Source organism: Ursus maritimus, unplaced genomic scaffold, assembly GCF_017311325.1.
Source record: "Ursus maritimus isolate PB19 unplaced genomic scaffold, ASM1731132v1 scaffold_2, whole genome shotgun sequence".
Taxonomy (NCBI): domain Eukaryota; kingdom Metazoa; phylum Chordata; class Mammalia; order Carnivora; family Ursidae; genus Ursus; species Ursus maritimus.
This window is the reverse complement of record NW_024424452.1, coordinates 100,335,055-100,358,438: the sequence shown is the minus strand read 5'-3', so window position 1 is coordinate 100,358,438 and position 23,384 is coordinate 100,335,055. Positions and strand designations below refer to the sequence as shown.

At 40.6% G+C, this 23,384-nt stretch overlaps 1 protein-coding gene across 4 annotated transcripts; it reads left to right on the top strand.

Moving 5' to 3' along the window:
* Nucleotides 1-214: 214 nt before the first annotated feature.
* On the top strand, nucleotides 215-22,145 carry DDX59 (DEAD-box helicase 59). 4 transcript variants are annotated; one of them, XM_040636425.1, is made up of 8 exons: nucleotides 215-504; nucleotides 1,703-2,520; nucleotides 3,652-3,819; nucleotides 7,161-7,250; nucleotides 13,170-13,421; nucleotides 14,742-14,894; nucleotides 15,374-15,502; nucleotides 21,227-22,145. In XM_040636425.1, the coding sequence occupies exons 2-8, from the start codon at nucleotides 1,714-1,716 to the stop codon at nucleotides 21,488-21,490; spliced, it is 1,863 nt and encodes a 620-aa protein (XP_040492359.1). In that variant the 5' UTR covers nucleotides 215-504; nucleotides 1,703-1,713; the 3' UTR covers nucleotides 21,491-22,145. The 4 variants fall into 4 exon arrangements, with proteins under 4 accessions (XP_040492359.1, XP_040492363.1, XP_040492361.1 ...); XM_040636429.1 differs by having other exon boundaries at nucleotides 271-409; XM_040636427.1 differs by having other exon boundaries at nucleotides 272-409; nucleotides 1,598-2,520.
* The last annotated feature ends 1,239 nt before the right edge of the window (nucleotides 22,146-23,384 follow it).

The window sequence follows — 23,384 nt, the reverse complement described above, 5'->3', positions numbered from 1 at the left end:
TTTTTCACCAGTCCCGGCCCACTCGATTACGTAAATTCTTCCAAGAGGATCCCCAAACCTACCCCGCCCTGCAGAACCTGGCCAGCTCCAACCAGGCTCCGAAACTTACCAGCTGCCAGGAGCCGGGAAGAGGGCGTGGAAAGGCGCGGAACTTCCCAGGCCCCGCCCCCCTCGTTCGCTTCCCGCCCCCGCCAGCTCCCAGCCAAGCTCCGCCTCCCGCGGTACCCCGCCTTCCCCGTCGCGCTAAGGCGCGCCGCGATCTTTTCCCAAAACCCGAAGTGGATTCTGCGCTCCGCACGGCCCCTCCGAACCGTAGTGTGACCAAGCGAGTCCAGGCCTGTCGGCAGGAAGCTCGGCCCAGCACCTGGAGGGCGAAGCCGGCCCCCAGCGGGAGCGGACGCGGCCCCAGGTCTGCGCCAGTGAGCGGGCCGCGGGGCCCAGCAGCTTGGGCCTCCTTCCGTCGTGCTCCCTCTCCTCTGGGACGCGGGGCGCTAGGCCGCGGCGGTAGGATACACCCCCTCCCACCCCCCGCCCCGTAGGCAGTTCCCCTCCCACCCTTGCAGTCGCCCCCTCCGGGGCCTCCCGGCGGAACCCGGTGCCCCGCCCGCCCCGTTTCCTAGCAGCGCCGTGACGTGCACGCGCCTCTGGGTGGGGGGCCGCGGGGCGGGGGTGAGGGGCAACGCCCGAGGGGAGGGTCCGGGAGCGCGCGGCGGGAGAAGTGGCTGGTCGCCCAGCAGGAGCCGGTTCCGTTTCGCCATTTGAGGACCTTGAGTTCCAGGCTCTTCCTGCTGACATAGAGCCGTCCCTCCCCCAACCTCCTTGATGTTCCCTGAGTAATCCCGGAGAGTATTAGGATCGTAATTCTAGATCTTCGGTTGCATTTCTTGTTGGAATTTTTCTGGAAAAATTGAATTCTTTTTGAGAAAAATGCTTATTAGTATATTTAATAGTCCCCCAAAAAGCCTTTCACAATCCACAGTCATTTTGCAAAAACATTTTTGGTGGAAATAGGCATAGCAGTGGTAGAGAGTTTGCGCTCTAGAGCCCAAGAGTGCCCGGGTTCTAATACAGTAATGGTGTGAGTTTGGACAAGCCACTTAATCTAGCTGCCCAAGGTTCCTCATGTGAAAAATCATGATACGTAATACAGCATAACGTATATGTATGCCTTTGCGGGGGTGGTACTATATACAAGCTTGTGAAGATAAGGTTCACGTGTGAAGCACTAAGCCCTGTGCTTGGAACATAGCAATACATAAGTGTTACTCATGACATCAAAATAGCATTTTTCTCTATGCTTTCTGGTTTTGATTTTGAAGATCCCAGTTGTGAAGTATCGATACCTCCTGCTTTCTTTTGTGAAAATGTAATAAGAGGATTTACTCCAGAATTTCTATAATATTTGGTATTTCAAAGTGCAGGTAGTCAGTAAACAGAAGCAGGCTGTATGCACAAAGCTACATGAAGTGGTGTGCGCAGTTTCACCACTCCCATGTACAAGGAAAAGGACTCTTTTTTTTTCCACCAGAGGAAATTTGTGAATGAAAGAAAAGCTTGCTATAAGTAGTGTCATGATGCCTTCTTCGATTCCTTTCAGGCAAAGCCCAGGGACACCAGGCTGACTCCCGGATAACCATATGGTGCTTCCTATGTGAACTTTATTGAGGGCGAAATAAATCTCATTATATAATTTCCTCAACAGAATACTGGAGGATGTTTGTTCCAAGATCTCTAAAAATCAAGAGGAATGCTAATGATGATGGCAAAAGTTGTGCAGCTAAGAAAATTAAACCAGATGCAGAAGACCCGCAGCTGGATGAAGGCAGAGGTGATGCGGCCAATGCGTTAGTTACAAAAGAAGCCGCGCCATCAGACAGGCACAGCGCGGAACCATGCCCTTTCCCCGGTACAGCTGGCCAGTTGGCTGAGGTTGGTTTGGTTGGACCTGAGCAGGATGCAAAGGATAGCGATCTTTCTGAAGAGCCTGTTAAGTCATTTTCCAAAACACAGCGCTGGGCAGAACCTGGGGAACCTGTCTGTGTTGTTTGTGGTCGTTACGGAGAGTACATCTGTGATAAGACGGATGAAGATGTGTGTAGTTTGGAATGTAAAGCAAAACATCTTCTGCAAGTAAAGGAAAAGGAAGAAAGATTAAAACTCAGTGATCCGCAGAAAGTGGATTCAGGGCCAGAGCCTCCACTTGATGCTTTTTATGTCTATAAAGAGCACCCCTTTATTTTGAACCTTCAGGAAGACCAGATTGAAAATCTTAAACGGCAGCTAGGAATTGTAGTTCAAGGGCAAGATGTCACCAGACCCATTATTGACTTTGAGCACTGTGGTTTCCCTGAGGCCTTGAATCACAACTTGAAGAAATCAGGCTATGAAGTTCCAACCCCCATCCAAATGCAGATGATCCCTGTGGGACTTCTGGGAAGAGACATTCTGGCCAGTGCTGATACTGGCTCTGGAAAAACAGCTGCTTTTCTTCTTCCTGTTATCACCCGAGCTTTATGTGAGGTAAGAGTTCGCACGCGTTACTCTCAGAAACAAGTCAGGCATATACCACGTTTCATCCTTAACTATCTTAAAACCACAAACTGAAACTATAACTTCAGTCATTAGCGCTCCTGGTGATTTTGCTTCTGATAGTAGTTTGTATGAAAAAGAATTTTAGGGAATTTTTCTTTCATCGGATTGAACCAAAGATATTTTCATTGAAGGTCTTAAAAATCGCTTTCCTTACAAAATATTTTCTTTCAACAAATTTTCTATTCGAGAAATAAACTTTTGCTTTGGGGGGAAAAAAAATCCTGCTGACTGGACGACCTGCAATTTTTGTGTCAATTTAGCCTCCTTGGATTTCGTGTTTAAAAAACTGATTTATACCAAAGTTGGAATGTTATTTAAAAATTCAAAATACACACTTAAGTGTGATTCATGGTTCATCTTAATGCTACCTTACTTCACTTGTTAGTGTATAGTGTGCAAAGCACCCCCACACATAATTAATTTCACTGACATATTTGCTAAGTACTAGTGAGTCTCTGAGGTCTGAAGTAGGGCAGGAAGGGAAACCAGTGCCAAACGCAGGCAAAGAGACGAGAGGTAAAGGAGGAAAATTTGGAAAACTAAAGAACTGTAGAGGATAATGTGAGGAAAAAAATTAAAGAAAGCATCAGATGTTCAAAATATAAGTAAAACTCACTGGATGTCCAAAATAGAGTGATAGGGCAGGAAATAGGACTTTTATAACAGTAAGTTCTTTGGACAAAGAAGTGAATCTACAGGAGAGGTGGGGGGTGGGCGTTATCAAGGGTGGAATACCAGGCTTTAACCAGATCTTCACGGTTTTCTCTTCAGAGGAGCGTGGTTAGAGATTGCAGGGTCCATTTGACCTTCCGTTTTCCCACCCTGGTTATTGCAGGTGCTTTTCCCTGGCCCCAGTTTTGACCTTTCACTGTATATCTGTTATATAAGGAAGGGTTCAATTTATGGTGGTTTTGGAGAGAAAATCAGTGAGCAGTAGGCAGGAGGGTTCACATTCAGTTGGGCTGATGGAAACACTCCCAGAATCACTTTGAAGATTTAGTCCACATCTGCAGGAATTAATTGCTGGCATTTTTAGACTTGTTTTTCACATCTTTGCAGAGCAAAACTCCATCTGCCCTCATCCTTACACCAACAAGAGAGTTAGCCATTCAGATAGAGAGCCAAGCTAAAGAATTGATGAGTGGTCTGCCACGCATGAAAACCGTGCTTCTGGTAGGGGGCTTACCCTTACCCCCACAGCTTTATCGTTTGCGACAACATGTGAAGGTAAGCACCAATTTGATAAGATGCCTTTGAAAAGTATTATAAGCAGTATGGGAGCTGGGGTTTTTGGTGGTGGTGTTTTGTTTTTGCCCTTAAGGGACATGGACGAGTGATTTTAGGTTAGCCTTTATTTAATTTTGTTTTTGTTTTTATAGGTTGACCTTTAAATTCTTGCCAAGTAAGTCATAATTTTTTTAAAGGTTGTTTTATATCGGAAAGGAACACAGTTTATTGAGTGCCTGTCATATGCCAAGTACTGTTGGATGTTCTCAACGTGCATTATCTCTATTAATCATCACATTTGCTCTTGAGGGTGGGTGGGCATATCCCATCTTTCACAGTTGAGAAGTTGAATCTCAGAAAGATGGCATTTATCTAAGGATCCATAGCTAATATACTTTACAGTGTGATTCCTACAAATGAGAACATTATCCCACGTAACCACAATACAGTTACAGGATCAGGAAATTAACATGGATACGCTGGAATGCTTCAGGAGTTCACATGGCTGTCATTGACTCCTCAGAGCCCATTCATGTTTTACTAATCGTCCCGTCAACTTTTCTTTTTAATAGCACAAGAATCCAGTTCAGAACCACATTTTACATGTAGCTGTCCTGTCTCTTTCATCTCCTTCAGCTTAGAACAGTTCTTCAGTCTTTGCTTTTTTTCCCATGATCTTGATACTTTAAGGATTATAAACTGCTTACTTTGAAGAAGGTCCCTCAATTGGTTAGATTCAAGTTACGTATCTTTGAAAGGAATATCCTGGAAGGGATGTTTTGTTCTTTTCATTGCATCCTTTTAGGTGATATGCATTTTGTTTGTTCTTTTACTGTTGATATATCTGTAAAGTAACTGTAAAGTTTATTTTTTCCCTTTGTATTTAGTTAAGTATTTTGAGTAGTTTCATACTGTAGATTTCTTGTGCTTTACCAAATTTCCAATGTATTCTTTTATATATATATATATCAGTATGACTCATGATTACCTATTATATTTAAAGGGTTATAATCTGTTATCACTGTTATTTGTTTTTGTTCTCTAGTTGTCTCCAGTTTGAGCAGTGGAAGCACTGTGAAACTGGTTTCTGTGTCCTTTTTTATATCCCCATCATTCTTGAAACACTTTGTTTCTTTCTATCTGAGGAAGACATTCATGCTTACATTGTTCTTTCCTTGGCTCGACCCTGGAATCATGAGCCCATAATTCCTTTTGGTAGAGGATGGTACTTAGAAACCAAGATCTGGGCTCTTGGTTGGGCTCATTGCTGTTGTTCTCTGCTGTTAAGTTATCATTGCTTCTAGAACCTCTGAGTAATAGAAGGAGAGAATATTCCATAAGTGTGTATTTCCACAGCTACATTTATCGTAGACCATGAGTTCATGTTGCTACTTCCAACTCTAATTCAACACAGCAAGATTCATTTTGGCATTTTATACCTGTTACCTCTTATCTGTTATGTATTTATTCACTCGATCAGCCATCTTATATGTAACCATTTGCCCATCCTCATCTCTGTTCCCTTCCCCACAGTGATGCCTTCCTTCCTAGACTCCACCCTGCACCCTCTTTACCCCCTTGGACTGCAACCTACTGTGCAGTGTCACCTTTCTCCGGAGGCCCCCTTGTCAGCCTGCTGCCTCTCCCGTTCCCCATGCCAGGCCGTGTCTTTCACAGACACCCTCTGAGAAAAAAATAACTGAAAAATCTGTCCAACAAAGTGATCTTTCAATAGCCAGGGCAAAATAGAGACCTTTTCAGATAAACAAAACTGAGAGAGCTTATTACCAGTAGATTTATCTAAAAGCACACTAAACTAAGGTATTCAGCATATAGAGAAGATGATTCTGGGACGCCTGGGTGGCTCAGTCGTTAAGCGTCTGCCTTTGGCTCAGGTCATGGTCCCAGCGTTCTGGGATCGAGCCCCGCATCGGGCTCCCTGCTCAGTGGGAAGCCTGCTTCTCCCTCTCCCACTCCCCCTGCTGTGTTCCCTCTCTTGCTGGCTGTCACTCTGTCAAATAAATAAAATCTTTAAAAAAAAAAAAAGATTCTGGAAAGGAAGGTGTGGTATCAAAGAAAGAATGGAGAACAAAGAAAATAGTAAGCGTGTGGGTAAATGTAAACAAACATTAACTAAATAAAAGTGATGATGAAAAATCTGTGGGTTTAAAAAAAATAGAAGTAAAATACTGGCCAACTGTAGCATGTAAGTGCGGGTAAGTTGTTGTGATTGGTGTTAAATTGTTTGCCCTTGATTGTTCAAAAAAAAGATAAGTATGTCTACTTACTTTAGACTTTATTAAGTTTATACATGTTGATTAAATTTAAGGGAATTCCCATACTAAAAGAATGGGGGAAAACGTTCATAATTTCCAAACCAGCAGAGGGGGGAAAATGGAATAGGAACAGAAGGGATGAACTCAGTTCACAATTATTAAAACAGATTTAAATGTTTACAGTATTTATGAAGAAACTAAGCGGAACTCTGTATTTCTGTAGATAAAAATCCTCACAACCCTGAAATTTTATCATTCTCCGCGATCTCACCATTGTGTTGGTGTGTCCTTGGAAAGTGGAATGCAATTGAATTTATTAGATCATTTGTAACTCTACTATACTTTACACCAGGCGCTGTCTCATTTAATCCTCACAGTAATTATTATCATTTCCATTTTATGAATGTGAGAACAGAGACTCACACCATGATTAAGTGCTAGAGCTAAGATCCCTACTGAAGTTTGACTAAACAGGCCCTGCTTTTAACCACTGCTTCAACTAATATATTATGGAAGTGTTAAGAGCCTTAAGCAACTTTAGAAATCATTGAGTCCAACCTTTCAATTTAAAAGCAAAACAGCAGAGGCCCAAAGAGGTTGAGGGATTTGCAGTTGTTGACAGAGCCAAATAGCGGCCGGCCTGCCTGCAAGGCCCATCCTGGTCTGGCTTCTGCCTAGTTTCAGGCCTCATCCAAGGCTTTCCCGCCCCTCTTCACCCTGTGGAAGCCTCAGTGGCCTGCCAGCTTCAGAAGGTTCTAGGATGTTTTCCCTCCATCCTCTCCTCACCAGTTCCCACTGCTTCTTTAGATTTTAGCTTCTATATTAGCTGGGACTGGATAGATGCCTCCATTCATTGCATACTATCCTGACCTCATGAACATTTATTTATCTATTCCTTTCTTTGTGTTATGAGATTCATGAGAGCGGAGACTATGCATGACTTAATCATCATTGAATTCTGAGTACTCAACCCAGGGGTTGGCACATATTAGCCACTCAGTAAGTATAGATAGAAAGAAGGAAGGAGTATTATCTAATTTTTTTTTCTTTTTCTCTGTTCTTCAGGTTATCATAGCAACTCCTGGGCGACTTCTGGACATAATAAAACAGAGCTCTGTAGAGCTCCGTGGTATGAACATTGTAGTAGTAGATGAGGTAAGTGGTGTGGGTTAGAACGTAAGTCACGTAATTTTATATAATTTATGAAAAGTATATTATAGTTACATAATCTCACCGTGTGTTCAGGCAGTTTTCTCTCCCAAAAGAAAAAAATTGAGGGAAATTTTTTTTTTTTTTTTAATTGCAGTAGTCATTCTTAAGCTGCTTTCTGTGTGGCACTGCAGCTAACCTATAGTGCGACTAATTAAACCACGTTAATAAATACAATCAGCTGTCTTTTCCTAAGTGACAGAAAACACAAATCCAACACCTGTTATATTCTCAGTGATAAGTTTTTTAAACATTTGACACTGGCTATCATTTGTCTACAAAAATAAATGTATCCGTGGCAAGTAACTGTTAAGAGGGATTTTGGAAGTAGCTAATGCTTAGTTGGATGACCTGTATTTTTTTCTATGTGGACATAGGTGTCCGTGGTTGTGATTTTCAGTGTGACATAGAGCATATAGGCATTTTTATAGTTGCGGTTTGCTTAGTAAGGTGGAATAAGTGCGTTATTATCTGATGATATGCCACCATGTGAACAGGCATGAGGACAGAAAGCCGCGTGTCCACCCAGACTAGGCGCAGGCCGGTTCTGCCTGCCGTGCATCGCACGCCCACGTTCACACATACACCACCAGCCGTGACAGAGCAGGGGCTCAGCAGTGATCAGAAATGTGGGGTCCAGGGGCTGACCAGTGATGGCAATGCGGCCCGCCTTCTGTGGGTACCAGAGGATGTGGAAAGGACACACAAGTAAGACCCGTGAGACTAGGATTTGAGCCTTTACTCCGCCCACTGTGGGACGCTGGGCAAGTCATTTCATCTTCCAGAGTTGTGGCGAGGATGAAGTAATGATTGTGAACGTGCCTCATAGACTGAACGGTCCTATATAAATGTAATGTTATTCAGTCCTTTATCAGTTTTTTGTTTTTTTTCTTATGTATTTACTTTGTGTGTGTGTGAGAGAGAGCATTTAAATTCTACTCCATTAGCAAATTTCAGTTCTACAGTACAGTGGTATCAACTATGGTAACCATGTTATGATTTCAGACCTTATCTATTCTGTAACTGAAAGTTTTTACCCTTTAACCCCAGACCTCTTCCTCTTTTACCCACTCTGCAGCCCCTGGCAGTAATTTTTCTCCTAATTTCTATGAATTTGACTTTTATTTTCTTATTTTTAACTTTTTTAGATTCCACATACAAGCGATACCATATAGTATTTGTCTTTTTCTGTCTAGCTTACTTCACTGAAGTATAATGTCTTCCAGGTCCATCCACCTTACTAAAAATGAAGGAATTCTAAGTCTGAATATTTATACACCTCATTTCCTTTATCTGCTCATCTGCTGATGGACACTTGGGTTGTTCCCATACCTTGGCTATTGTGAACTATTTTTCAGTCCTTTACAAAGGACTGCCAAGTCAGCATTTTCCTGGCGTGCCTTTTGTTTCAGCTGATTTTGCATCTGATTATCATCAGACTTACTTCCACCCTGCAAGTACGGGTGGGCTTCCCGTTGTTGATAAGCCCATGTGTTCTGAAGTTCTCACCATGCCGTGAGCCTGAAAAATGACCCTCATACAGATTTTAAAGTTAGGTTCCCTTCCTGCTTGCTCCTCTCCACAACATTCTCACTTTGGCCAATGAACGAACTTTCACAGGGCACCTCAGTGCTGTGCTCAGAATACAGAAGGAGTATTCATTCAGCAAACCTGTTCTGAGTACTTGCTCTGTGCAGCCGCTGTCCCAGCTCCTCAGCATTTAAGGAGATGAGCCGCTAAACAACATAATTGGTCATGTACTGAAACTGACGTTGGCACAGAAGTGCTGTACAGATTGACCAACCCTGGGTCAGTTGGGGTGGCATCACAAAGAAATTTTAAATATTATTCCAGCCTACAAAGTGCTGAAATCTTACTGGGGAAAAAGACATAACACTTGAAATAAAGGCAAGAACATTATTATCTATACTGAAATACAACAGTACTGAAAGGTGTGATGCAGGCCAGGGAGTGGCAAACTCTTTCTGTGAAGGACCACATAGTAAATATTTGAGGCTTTGGGGACCACATGGTCTCTGTTGCAACTGCTCAGTACGACCATAGATAGTAGGTAAATAATTGGGTGTGACTCCTTTCCCATGAAGCTCTGTTTACAAAAACACATGAAGGTCTGCGTTTGTCCCAAGAGCCTTAGTCTGCTGACTCCTGATATAAGCTGTTAGTAAAGTAATGGGACTGTGTATGATATGCTAATTGTTCGGGACAATTAAGGTAAGAAGGAGAAATGAGAGAATGCGTGAATTGGCACCGTAAAAAATGGCTTCTCCGCTGTAATGGGATGTGACCTGGTCATCCACAGATGGAAAAGGATTTAGAAAACTAGAAAACGTATCAAGTATTCCAGGTGAAGAAGCTAACAAGCAGAGCCAGAAAGGCCAAGCACAAGCCCAGAGAGACCAGCCAGCTTGAAACATTCTTCCTGAGAAGTGGTAGGAAGTGCAGTTGGGTAGTTAGGGTGGGGTCAAATTATAGAGGCCTTGGAAGGAAGGCAGAGGATTTTGGACTTGATGTGGGAAACAATGAGGCTTTCTAAATTATTGAGTTGGGGTGTCACATGTGGAAAGTGGTGGTTTAGCAAGGTTATTCTGTTGCTCCATGCACGAGAATTTAAAGATGAAAGAAGCTCTGGGACAGAATGGCTGGCAACCCAGGCAAGAGGTGAGCAGGGTCAGGGACAGGGCGGAGGCAGTGGGAGGCATGAGTACATCTGAGAATCGCCGTAAATCATTCATGAATCTTCTGATGACTGAGCATAAGAGAAGATGAAGAAGAAGGTGGTTGAGGGGGCTTCATAGATTCTGGTTGTGCCTTTGATATTAAGTAAAGGACAAGTGGGTATGGGTTGGGGCTTGACAATAATATTTAAGTTTGGTTTTAGAAATGTGGGATTTCTTGTGAATGGTGGATGAAGGGGAGATATTGTATGGATACGAGAAATGGGCATTAACATCCATGAGCCACACTGGTTTCTCCAAGGGAGGAAAGTTAGAGAGGGACAGGGACCGGGGCTAAATGTCTGCTTGTGGAGTTTGAAGATGAGTCTGTAAACAGAGAAGTAGTCTGAGAGACCAGGAAGGAACAGAGAACAAGTAATACCCCTGAAAAGAGAGACCACTGTTTCGAGAGGAGGGTGAAGATACCAGAATGGTCAGTCATGGAGACTAAGGTAATTCCTTTAGGATTAGAAAAATCTGCTCTGTCACTCTTCTGTGTCTTCCGCATATCTGTCCGTTAGCCTAGACTTTTCTCCCATCCCATCTACGTGCTTTTCCTTCTTTATGTGTCCATGGCTCTGAAACCTTCCATCAGCCCCCCAGATAGACTTCAGCCCTTCTTTCCTCTCTGCTCTGTTGACCTGTGTGGAGACTGTATCCTTTCTCTTGTATTATGTTCCCTGCTATATCCCCACAGTCCAGCACAGTGTTGGTCTAGGTTTCCCTGATGGTAAGAATCACCCAGTGTGCTGAGTGAATGCAATAGAAGACCAGATCTCTTACTTGGATATTCCGATTCAGTAGGCCTGAGTTGGAGTCCAGGAATATTTAAAAACTCCTTCTAGGTGATTCTTGTCTTTAGGGAGATTTGGGACCCACTGATTAGCAAGCTGCCTGACAGATAGTGCTTTCTCAGTGCTTAGAATTAATGAATGCTTGTTCGTTCATCAGATGCATTTTTAGGGCTTTTTATGTGCTAGACACTGTCCTTGGTTTTGAGGATACAAGGGAAAGTGAGATAAGCCATGACAGATGTTGGTACACAGGTCGTGTGACAGAGACAACTGAGGAGTTAGGTTCGTATCAGAGGAGAGCTCGCTGAGTGACGTTTCTGCTGAGACCTGAACAAGAAGGAGCCAGCCAAGCGAAGATCCATCTGGAGGACAGACTGCTTCAGACAGAAGAGCCGATGTGCAGGAGCTAATGTGGGAGCGAGCGTTGGGTAGCTGGGGACAGAAAGAAGGCTGGTGTAGCAGGTGGGGCCTGACATGGAGGAGTGGTAGGCGATGATGAAAACCGTAGGACTTCGGGCTGTGCTTAGCAGTTGGGTTTTTTTTTTTTTTAAAGATTTTATTTATTGATTTGACAGAGAGAGAGAGACAGCCAGCGAGAGAGGGAACACAAGCAGGGGGAGTGGGAGAGGAAGAAGCAGGCTCATAGCGGAGGAGCCTGATGTGGGGCTCGATCCCATAACGCCGGGATCATGCCCTGAGCCGAAGGCAGACACTTAACCGCTGTGCCACCCAGGCGCCCCAGTTGGGTTTTATTCTATGTGTGATGGGAAATTACTGGAAGGGTTAAGCAGAGGAGTAACAGAGATGTTTTATGTTCTAGAAGATTCGGGATGCTTGGGGTAGATGGCTTCTGGCGTGGGGGTGACAGGATGAGAGGAGTCTCAACTGTGAGCTGGAGAGAAGCAGCTGGATTTGGGGCGTGTTAGTGTAAACATTTTAGATGCAGGGAAGCTTGGGTGAGAAGAGAAACTGGGCAGATATATTTCTGATGGCCTGTTTTCTGAACCAGGAGAAGCAAGGCCATCTCCTGAGATGAGGGGGGCTTTAGTGGGATTATTGAGGAAAAAGCAGGGGTGTTTGCAAGACAGACTACCGTGTGCATGCGCACATGCTCTGTGTCTCAGGTAAATTGAAACATTGAGACTTACATGCTGTGGGCATGTTCCCTAGTGTTTTATGTATTTCATCTCATTAATCCTCATAACAGCCCTATGGGGTAGTTCCTATTATCATTCTCATTTGTAAAAGGAAAAACTGAGGCGTACAGCCATTCATTAGCATGCTTAATTTAAGGTCATAGGTAGAGCCAGGATCAAACCTAGGTCATCATGACTAGATTTTTTAAATGTCATAGAATGAATAATATTAAAACTAGTGTTCAATCTTCCATGTTAGTGGACACTTAAAAATACAATGCTTTAGGGGTGCCTGGCTGGCTCTGTCGGTAGAGCTTCGGACTCTGGATCTCAGAGCCATGAGTTCAAGCCCCGCATTGGGCATGGAGCCTACTTAAACAAAAAACAAACAAAAAAAACAACAAAAATACAATGCTTTAGTCTAAATGCTCTTAGTTTTCAAAATTATAGACACCTGGATTGTATTTAAAAAATCAAGATAGCCTTTATCTTTCATTTTTTTAAAGCAACACTAACTTAAAATTTTTTCTTCTGTTTGCTTAGTAATACATAAATTGTTTTTAAAAACTAGCAGTGCAGAAGTATATACAGAAGCGAAAGCCCTCAATATTAAATTTTTTTAATTTAATATTTTATTATAAATATATGTCCATGGTAGAAAAAAAAGCCCCAAGCTTTGCAAAAAGCTGTAAAATGAAAAATTAAATTGCATTCCCTCCCACAGCCTGCAAGCCTTTTCCCCAGAGTTAGCAATTAAGTTTCTTGAGTGTATATACAAATGGTATCACATTATACACAGTGTTCTGTACTTTGCTTTTTTCCTTCTAGTAATGACTCCTTATCACTTAATAAAGGACTTTCCGCTCATAATTAATGATAGCATAGGGTTGCATTATGTGGATGGATCTACCATATTGTATTTACCAAATCCCCTATTGATGGATATTTAGGGTTTATATATTTGTTGCCACTATTAATAATGCCATAAAAATCTTTGTATATCACTAAAGACATATAATTATACAATATATAATTTTATATAAATACATATTTTCCCAATTCTTTATCTTTGGACATCGTGTGGTATATTCTGTGTAAAAGTTTTTGATTTTTTAGGTTCTTAATCATATCTGTTTTTTCCTTGAGTGGCTCAGGGTTTTTATGTCAAGTAGGACTAACTTTAAAATGATTTCATTTTAGGCTGATACCATGTTAAAGATGGGCTTTCAACAACAAGTGCTTGACATTTTGGAGAACGTTCCTAATGACTGTCAGACCATTTTAGTTTCAGCTACAATTCCAGCTAGCATAGAGCACCTAGCGAGCCAGCTTCTGCATAATCCCGTGAGAATCGTCACTGGGGAGAAGAACCTGCCCTGTCCCAGCGTGCGCCAGATTATTTTGTGGGTGGAAGAACCAGCCAAAAAGAAGAAATTATTTGAAATCTTAAATGTGAGTAGGAAAGCAGTCAACCCTGTTTTGTAGATTGTGTTTGCATCTTTCTTTCAAGGTTCTTAAGACAGTGATTTTTAGATGCAGCTTTTGGGGAATTTACTATAGATATTTAATAATAAATTGCTTTCCTTTGGGATTCTTTGGGGATCAAATAAATGCTGTGTGGATGCAGGGTTGCTCTTTATTTTCTGTATCATGGAAAGACATTGAAATATCAAGATTATTCCGAAATAACATTTTTTTGTTTCAAAAATTTTTAGTAGAGGGGGCGCCTGGGTGGCGCAGTCGTTAAGCGTCTGCCTTCGGCTCAGGGCGTGATCCCGGTGTTCTGGGATTGAGCCCCGCATCAGGCTCCTCCGCTATGAGCCTGCTTCTTCCTCTCCCACTCCCCCTGCTTGTGTTCCCTCTCTCGCTGCCTGTCTCTCTCTCTGTCAAATAAATAAATAAAATCTTTAAAAAAAAAAAAAAAAATTTTTAGTAGTTTTATGTATCAGATAAAGACAGGTTCTTTCTTGGCCATTCTGTCCTTGAGAAATAGAATTTTTTAGCAGTAACTTGTTTATTTTCTGTAAGATTTTATTTATTTATTTGTCAGAGAGAGAGAGCACAAGCAGGGGGAATGGTAGACAAAAGGAGAAGCAGGCTCCCTGCTGAGCAATGAGCCCGATGTGGGGCTCGATCCCAGGACACTAGAATCATGACCTGAGCCGAGGACAGATGCTTAACCGACTGAGCCACCCAGGTGTCCCAGCAGTAACTTGTTTAAACACAAATTTATTAAGTGGGTGATAATGTGTCAGCACAGTTACTTAAAAATAAAGTATAAAGCCTGGGTGGCTCAGTCAGTTAAGCATTTGACTCGATTTCAGATCAGGTTATGATCTCAGGGTTTTGAGATGGAGCCCCATGTTGGGCTCCTCTCTCGCTCAGCGTGAAGCCTGCTTAAGATTCTCTCTCTCCCTCTCCCTCTCCCCCAGCTCGTGCATGTGGTCTCTCTCTCTTAAAAAAATTAATTTAAAAAATGAAGTATTAAGTTAAATACAGTTTGTATTTACTTATGAAAAGTATTTAAAATTTAAAATTGCACTCAAAGCTTTAAAATTATTTTTGCAGTAATAGTGAAATGATAGAGAAATGTAAGGGCAGTAGACTTTTATGCTTCTGTTCCTGCATATTTTAAAGAAAACACTCATTTTAACACTCATTTTTCCTCTACAAACCTATTGATAACTAGCTTATACTAATGCTTTCAGAAAAACTTCTCATTGTAATTTATGTTCTATGAATAATTTTAAATACATGTTTTTCATTTTTCAGGATAAGAAACTCTTCAAGCCTCCAGTGTTAGTATTTGTGGACTGCAAGCTGGGAGCAGATCTCTTGAGCGAGGCAGTGCAGAAAATCACAGGTCTAAAAAGCGTATCTATACATTCGGAGAAATCACAAACAGAAAGGAAAAACATATTGAAGGTTCGACACTCAACATTCTCCTTTCCAGGGACCCCATATTACTAGCTGGTTTCTAAAGCAGACATTGTCTTACTGACTGCAAGAACTTCAGGCAGGCAGTGACTTGTGAGCTGGTTGTTCGTCTTGCTCAGGGAGCAATAAGCCTGTTCCCTACGGGATTAATCTACTAAATAGATTCCTAATTCAGAATCCACCATTTCTGACATTGGGTCAGTTTAGACTGGGGCAGAACAGGAATTCACCCTTGGAAAAGTTTGCCAGAGTATATTAATAGAAAAAAATTGATGCAGGGGATGGGGAGGGGCCAGGCAGAACTTAAACTACATACGTTTCTCAGGTATACTAAGACCGTTGCTTATTGAAAAGATAACGGCAACAACAATATTGAAGAAAGATTTGAAAAAAGAAAAGATATCTGAATTATATAAAACCACATAAGATAAATTCTGAATAATGAATTGTGTTGCTTTGTGGGGAAGGGATTACTTGAAGGAGACTATGAAGTTGTGGTGAGCACAGGAGTCCTGGGACGAGGCCTAGACTTGATCAGTGTCAAGCTCGTTGTCAATTTCGATATGCCTTCAAGTATGGATGAGTACGTGCATCAGGTAAAGAGATTTTATATGTTTCCACCGTGAGTTTTCTTGGGCAAGGCATTGTCAATAGAACGGTAACTAAAAAGGAAAAAAAAAGTTTTATCATAGACATAAAAAAAGCTCTTACATCATTTTGTTTTTAAAACATGTATGTATGGGGCGCCCAACTGGCTCATTTGGTAGAGCACGTGACTCTTGATCTCAGGGTTATGGGTTCGAACCCCCTGTTGGGAGCAGAGATTACTTAAAAAATCTTTAAAAATATGTATATATGGATATAAACTAAATTTTGTTTTAAAAAACTATATGCCTAAAATGGGTTAAAAATTATTAGAAATAATAACCTAAAATGTTAGTTTAAAAATTTTTTAAGTAGTTTCTTCGTTTATTTTTACTTCCTTTGTATTTCTTATTCAGTAAGCATATTAAATGGCTTTTATAATCAGGAAAAAAAAAAAGGCTTTGTTTTAAGTTAATATATCTAGCCAAAATAAAATTGATCCGCCAAAGTATTTGGTTTTTTTTTTAGGAATCTTGTCTTCATCTCTTCTTCATATCCTTATTTGTTCTAGACTTTCACCTATTAAAGTTTTGTTTCTTTATTTTGCTGCCAGAGATAACAGCAGCTCTTCTTTCCAGCAGAAATAGAGCTTTCTCTTAGCGTCACCTTATCTTTCTGACTGCTACCCGTCTTCCTTCTCCAGCATCACTTACAGACTCTTCAAGTAAAGGCTTTCTGTCGTGTTCTTAGAATTACCTCTGAATGCCACATTTAGTTGGATCACCCGCGGAATCGCTTTTAGTGCCTTGAGTGCATTGTCGGTTGTATTTGTACTTAGCAATCTAGCAGTGCCTCTCTTGCTTGGTGCACTCCACGGACCTGTGCATCAGGGAGTCGATTATCACTCAGGAGGGGATTGCTCAAATCACTGAAGTTTACTTTCTTTCAAACTTTTAATGATTTTGGATGGTAATCTTTCTAAAATATTAAGATACTTTTTTATAATAACTTTTTATTATGTTATGTAAAATATTAAGATACTTAAGAAGTTTCTTTGCTTCTTAAATAGAATATGCTGATTATAATTATTTAACTTTTTCTTTCTATCCCAAGGTCAGCCCTGTGGCTCTCAGTTACTCACAATGTACCCTGAGCAATGGCCTCAGGGGATGTTGAAGTTTGTAGAGTTTCTACTCAGAATGGCCCCATATCCTGCTTTTCTAGTTCTGTAGCCAGGGTATTGTTTGCTTGCTTGCTTCAGTAATTAAAGTATGAATATACACAATGAGAAATAATGCAAATAACAAAAGATATAAAATGAAAAATAAGTCTTCATTTTATGGGTTTTTTTTTTAAGGTTTATGTATTCTAGGGAGAGAGAACACATGGGCATGTGCGTGCAGGGCGAGGAGCAGAGGGGGAGAGAGAATCTATAACAGATTCCCTGCTGAGCGGAGCCGACATGGGGCTCGATCTCACGACCCTGAGATCATGGCCTGAGCCAAAACTGAGTTGGATGCCCAACTGACTGAGCCACCGAGGCACCCCAAAATGAGAAATAGGTCTTTGTAAGATAGCCCTCCTACCTTTGAGTAGTCATGACAGTTAATGGTGCAGAAAATATAAATGCCTATTTATGCACAAATACACCTGTACGTGCATACCCTGTTACACTTACTACATAAATGGGACCGTATTACACCAACTGTCTATGCCTTGCTTTCTTTATTAACTATTTATTAGGCATCTTTCCTTATTAGCATACATAATAGGTACCATTTTAAAAATATTAATGTATATGAAATGCTTACCATATATATAGCCAGGCACTGTTTTAAACTCTTTAAATGTTTTTACTTGTTTAATTGGGCTTGATTTTTTTTCATTGCTGCATGGTAATCTATTGTATGGATTATCATAATTTATTGAATAAATCCTTTATAGTTTGATGGAAATCAAATGTTTCCAATATTCTGTTATTAAATAATGCTGCAAGGGGCACCTGGGTGGCTCAGTCAGTTAAGCGTCTGACTCTTGATCTCAGCTCAGGTCTTGATCTCAGGGTCATGAGTTCAAGCCCCATGTTGAGCTCCATGCTGGGCATGGAGCCTATTTAGAAAAATAATAATAATGCTGCACTGAACATCCCCCTATATAGTTATGCCTTTCATGCAGTATATTTGTAAGAGAAATGTGTAGGAGACCTGCTAGGTCAAAGGATATGTGTATTTTATTATTTTATTTTATTTATATTTGGTTTTTTTAGGATACATGTATTTTATTTTTTTAAGATTTATTGATTTGTTTATTTTAGATTTTGTTTATTTGAGAGAGAGAGAGAAAGGGAGAGCATGAGTGGGGGGAGGAGCAGAGGGAGACAGACAAGCAGACTCCCCGCTGAGTGCAGAGCCCTACTGGGGGCTCACTCTCAGGACCCATGAGATCATGATCTGAGCTGAAACCAAGAGTCAGATGCTCAATTGACTGAGCCACCCAGGCACCTAGGATATGTGTATTTTAAATTATAGTAGGTATTCTTATGTGTCTGCTTTTAAAGATTTATTTATTTATTTTAAAGAGAGGGTGCATGCATGAGTGGGGGGAGAGGCGGAAGGAGAGGGAGAGAGCAGACTCCCCACTGAGCATGGAGCTCGATGATGCGGGGCTTAATCTCAGCCCTGAGATCACGAGTTGGACTCTTCACTGACATAGGCGCCCAGGTGCCCCATGTGTCTGCTTTTAATTTAGGGGCAGGGAGTCTCTGCGAAATAATTTTGAATTTGTTAAATCTTTTAGAGTTTGTAGACTATTGCAGTTATTTTTTTAAAAAGCTTACGTCGCCATATAAAATACCTCAGAATAAATTATGTCTCAATTGATATAATTCATCACTTGAAAGTGTACAATTCAGTGGTTTTTAGTATATTCATATAGTTGTGCAGCTATTACTACAGTCAATTTTAGAACATTTTTATCACAGAAAGAAAACCCCATACCCATTGCATCAGCAATCACTCCCCATTCTTCATCTCTCTCTCACACACACTCGCACACACATACACACACACACACACACACACACACCCCACTACTCTTACTTTCTGTCTTTATAGATTTATCTCTTCTAGAAATTTCATATAAATGGAATCATATGGTGTGTAGTCTTCTCTGGCTTTTTTCACCGATCACAGTGTTTTCAGGTTTCACTCATGTGGTAGCATGTATCAGTACGTTTTGTATCGCTACATAATAGTGCATTGAAAAGATATACCACCTTTCTTTGTTCATTAGTTGCTAGACATTTAGCATGTTTCTACTTTTTGTTTACTGTGAATAATGCCGCTGTGAGCATTCATGTACAATTTTTTGTGTGTGGACATAGGTTTTCATTTCTTTTTTTTTTAAATTCTGGTATAGTTAACATAGTGTTGTATTAGTGTCAGGTGTGCAATATAGTGATTCAGCAATTCAGTGCATTACTCAGTGCTCATCATGACAAATGTACTCTTAATTCCCTTCACGTATTTCACACCCCCCCCATAACGTTTGTTCTCTATAGTTAAAAGTCTCTTTTTTGGTTTGTCTCTTTTTTAATTTGTTCATTTGTTTTGTTTTTAATTCCACATATGAGTGGAATCATATGGTATTTGTCTTTCTCTGACTGACTTATTTCAGTTTGCATTATACTGTCTAGAGTCATCCATGTTGTTATGAACGGCAAGATTCCATTCTTTTTTATGACTAATACTCCTATACACACACACACACACACACACACACACCACGTCTTCTTTATCCATTCATCTATGGATGGACACTCATAATTTGGCTATTGTAAATAATGCTGCAGTAAACATAGGAGTGCATATATCTTTTCAAATTAGTGTTTTCTGTTCTTTTGAGTAAATACCCAGTAGTGGAATTACTAGATCATATGGTAATTCCATTTTTAATTTTTTGAGGAAACTCCATGCTGTTTTCCACAGAGGCTGTACCATTCCAACTAACAGAGCACAAGGGTTCCTTTTTCTGTACATCCTTGCCAACATTTGTTCATTTTCATTTCTGTTGGGCATACACCTAGGAATGGAATTGCTGGGTCATAATTCTGTGTATAACATTTTGAGGAACTGATAGACTCTTTTCCAATGTGGCTTCACGATTTTACATTCTCACCAGTGATATATGAGGGTTCCAGTTTCTCCAAATCTTTATCAACACCTATTTATCTTTCTTTTTTTTTTTTTTAAGATTTTATTTATTTATTCGACAGAGACAGAGACAGCCAGCAAGAGAGGGAACACAAGCAGGGGGAGTGGGAGAGGAAGAAGCAGGCTCATAGCGGAGGAGCCTGATGTGGGGCTCGATCCCATAACACTGGGATCACGCCCTGAGCCGAAGGCAGACGCTTAACCACTGTGCCACCCAGGCGCCCCCCTATTTATCTTTCTAATTATAGCCACCCTAATGCGTGTGAAGAGGTATCTCCTTGTGTTTTTTTTTTTTAAGATTTTATTTTTATTTATTTTAGAGAGAGCATGCAGGGGGTAGGTAGAGGGGAAGGGAGAGGGACAAGCCGACTCTGTGCTGGGTGCTGAGCCCAACGCAGGGCTCTATCTCACGACCCTGAGATCATGACCTGAGCCGAAATCAAGAGTCTGATGCTTAACTGACTGAGCCACCCAGGCCCCCCCCTTTGTGTTGTGATTTGCATTTTCCCTAATGACTAATGAACATCATTTCATGTACATACAGGCCATTTGTGTATCTTCCTTGGAGAAGTGTTTGTTTAAATTATTTGCCCATTTTTAAATTGGGTTGTCCTTTTATTGTTGACTTGTAAAAGTTATTTATATATTCTTAGAAAACCTTTACCAGATACATGGTTTGCAAATATTTTCTTCCCAGTATGTGAGTACAGCTATACTTTGTATTAATTTTTAGTCTTATTGGAAAAATTCAGTAACATAATTAAATAAAACAACATTTCTTCCCTTACTTGTTCCCAGTCTCATTCCCTAGAGGGCCATGTTTTGTTTTTTTTTTTTTTTTTTACTACATTAAAAATGTCCTATATATTGGCAGCAACTAATTTAAATACTCTGAATCTAGACTTTACATTCTACATTTCAGTTAAGGAGCAGAAATTGCCCATGACTGTATATTTACCCCCTTCTTCTGAAGAGTTTCTCAGTATATTTGGAAACAAATTAATTTTGTTTCTTATCATGTGTTTCCATCACCAATTTGTGTCCATTTAATTTTATCAAAATGCGAAATAAATACGCAAAAATGAACTTGCTTAAATCTCACGTTTCAAAGGCACCGAGGTACTCTAAAGCAAATAGTCCTCTTGCTCTAAAAGCAGTAACTTTTGAAAAATTTTTACCTTAACCTACCCACAGTAAGAAGCATCTTCATGTCATTACCACCCCTACATACACCCACACCCACACACACAATACATAACTGGAACACAAGTTTCACAAACAATACTTGTATTATATGTGGTCACTGTGATATTTTCTGTTTGAGCTATTTCACTAAAAATATGCCGGTGGCAGTCTACTAAATTGATTTCACAAAGTACTTTGAGATGTCCAGTTCAAAAACATGCTTTGTGAATGAATGTTAATCTTAGCAAAGCCTCTTTAAATGCTAATCTACATTTTCTTTCAAGAGACATTAAGGTTTTATATGAACATTTTGAAAATGTCCTTTGCATTTCATTTCAGGTTGGAAGAGTGGGGAGATTAGGCCAACATGGAACAGCGATTACTTTCATCAATAACAATTCAAAAAGACTCTTCTGGGATATTGCAAAAAGAGTGAAGCCCACAGGATCCATTCTGCCCCCGCAGTTACTAAATTCCCCCTATCTTCATGACCAGAAAAGAAAGGAACAACAAAAAGATAAACAGACACAGAATGATCTGGTTACAGGAGCTAATCTTATGGACATCATTAGAAAACATGATAAAAGTACTTCTCAAAAATGACTTGTGATACCACGGAACAATTTTTTATTGTGTATTATGAGTGAAATTTCTGTATAACCATATGGTTTGAGTAAATGCGACATGTACGTGAAACAAAAAAATTTAACATAATTTAAATTTTTTAAATTGAATCTCAAATTTATACCACAGTATTGTATTTATTTCCCTTTTAATTCTCATAAATTAAAAAAAATCAGAAAATGAATTGCTAAATAAAATAAGATTTTTTTCTGTCTAGACAAAGCCTCAATTTTTCCTCAATAAATATCCTTGGAGCTGCTGTGAGAACCAGGAACCTGCACAGCAAGGAGTCGGACTCAGAATGGTGGTGCTTTTGTTGAGTGTCCCCGCAGTGCTGTAAGCCCAGCGGTGCTTGGATTATTGTTGAATAAATGAATGTTAGGAAGAAAGTAAATGATGGAAGCTGGAAGAAATGGTCGGTACTTCTTTTAAACGATAAATATGAAATATCTCTTTTATTCTTAGTTGTTTTCCCTTCAGCTTGGTAAATAGAAGTTTATGTTATATTTAATATGGTCTTATCAAAATAATGTCAAGTCATGTTAATGTTGCTACTTAGAGTTTTATGTTAATTTCAGTTTGCTAATTCAACTGATAAATACTAGAAGAAAACAATAGATGTTTTGCTTTGATGCATCAATACTTTCATTTCTTTAAAAACCGCTGGTGTCTGTTTGCTTGCAGGATTTAGATAGTATGTTACATAAACATTGACACTTATGCTTTATATCCAAAACATCCTCCCCAAAAGGGTGTGCCAGAGATTCATAGAACTAACTGGAGTCTGTGTAGGTAGTTTTGTTTTTTTTTTTTAAGATTTTACTTATTCGTTTGAGGGGGAGCGGCACATAAGCAGGGGGAGAGGCAGAGGGAGAAGGAGAAGCAGACTCCCCACTGAGCTGGGAGCCCAACGTGGGGCTCCATCCCACGACCTGGAGATCATGACCTGAGCCAAAGGCAGATGCTTAACCATCTGAGCCATCCAGGCACCCCATGTGTAGATAGTTTTTTAATGTTGTCTCCACCCAAAGGAAAGCATGGGGTCAGAAGTTCCCCAAAGAATATGAACCCTCAAGTCTCTGGCTCTCTCCACCCTGTTTCTAAGTTTGCTGTCAAGTGATAAGTATGTCCAGTTTCAAGGATGAAAGGCAGCTATGAAGGTCCAGAGTGTTGTAGCAGAGGTACATTGAGAGTTGAAATCAAAGCGTTAGCACGATGCTCAACATATAAAAGAGACCTTAAAAGTGTTCGTAATACTCACTAGAGAAAGGGCACTTTTCCATTAGACTCAAACTGTGTATAAATAAAAGCAGTATAATTATGAGAGATTTGCAATTCAACGTATTTAGAAGACTGCGTATTTTTAAAAATCTTTACTGAATTTTTTTTGAAAGATTTTATTTATTTGTCAAGCAGGGGGAATGGCAGGCAGAGGGAGGAGAAGGCTCCCCACTGAGCAAGGATCCTGACGCAGGACTCGATCCCAGGACCCTGGTATCATGACCTGAGCCAAAGGCAGCCGCTTAACTGACTGAGCCACCCAGGTGCCCCTTTATTGAACTTTTTAAACCATCACCAATGGGCACTACCATTTGTTTTAAGTAACCTCCATGCCAAACATGGGGCTTGACCTCACAACCCCAAGATCAAGAGTTGTGTGCTCTACCAACTGAGCCAGCCAGGCGCCCTAAAAGACTATCTTTAATCAAAAATAAATAGTATTGGGCTATAACGTAACCGCACTGGTCGGCTTAATTTGCTGGCTGGCTGGCTTCTGTTCCCACCACGACTCGTGTCCTTCATTTGCCTTCTTACAACCCGAAGTTCTGCCTGCTCTCATTTTGAACTTTGCTATTGCCTTGGCCATCACTGA

Excerpts from the sequence above, each read along its gene's own strand:
- DDX59 (XM_040636425.1), top strand. The coding sequence starts at position 1,714 with ATGTTTGTTCCAAGATCTCTAAAAATCAAGAGGAATGCTAATGATGAT. Across the intron at positions 7,251-13,169 it reads ACATTGTAGTAGTAGATGAG|GCTGATACCATGTTAAAGAT; the intron begins GTAAGTGGTGTG and ends ATTTCATTTTAG. Across the intron at positions 13,422-14,741 it reads AATTATTTGAAATCTTAAAT|GATAAGAAACTCTTCAAGCC; the intron begins GTGAGTAGGAAA and ends TTCATTTTTCAG.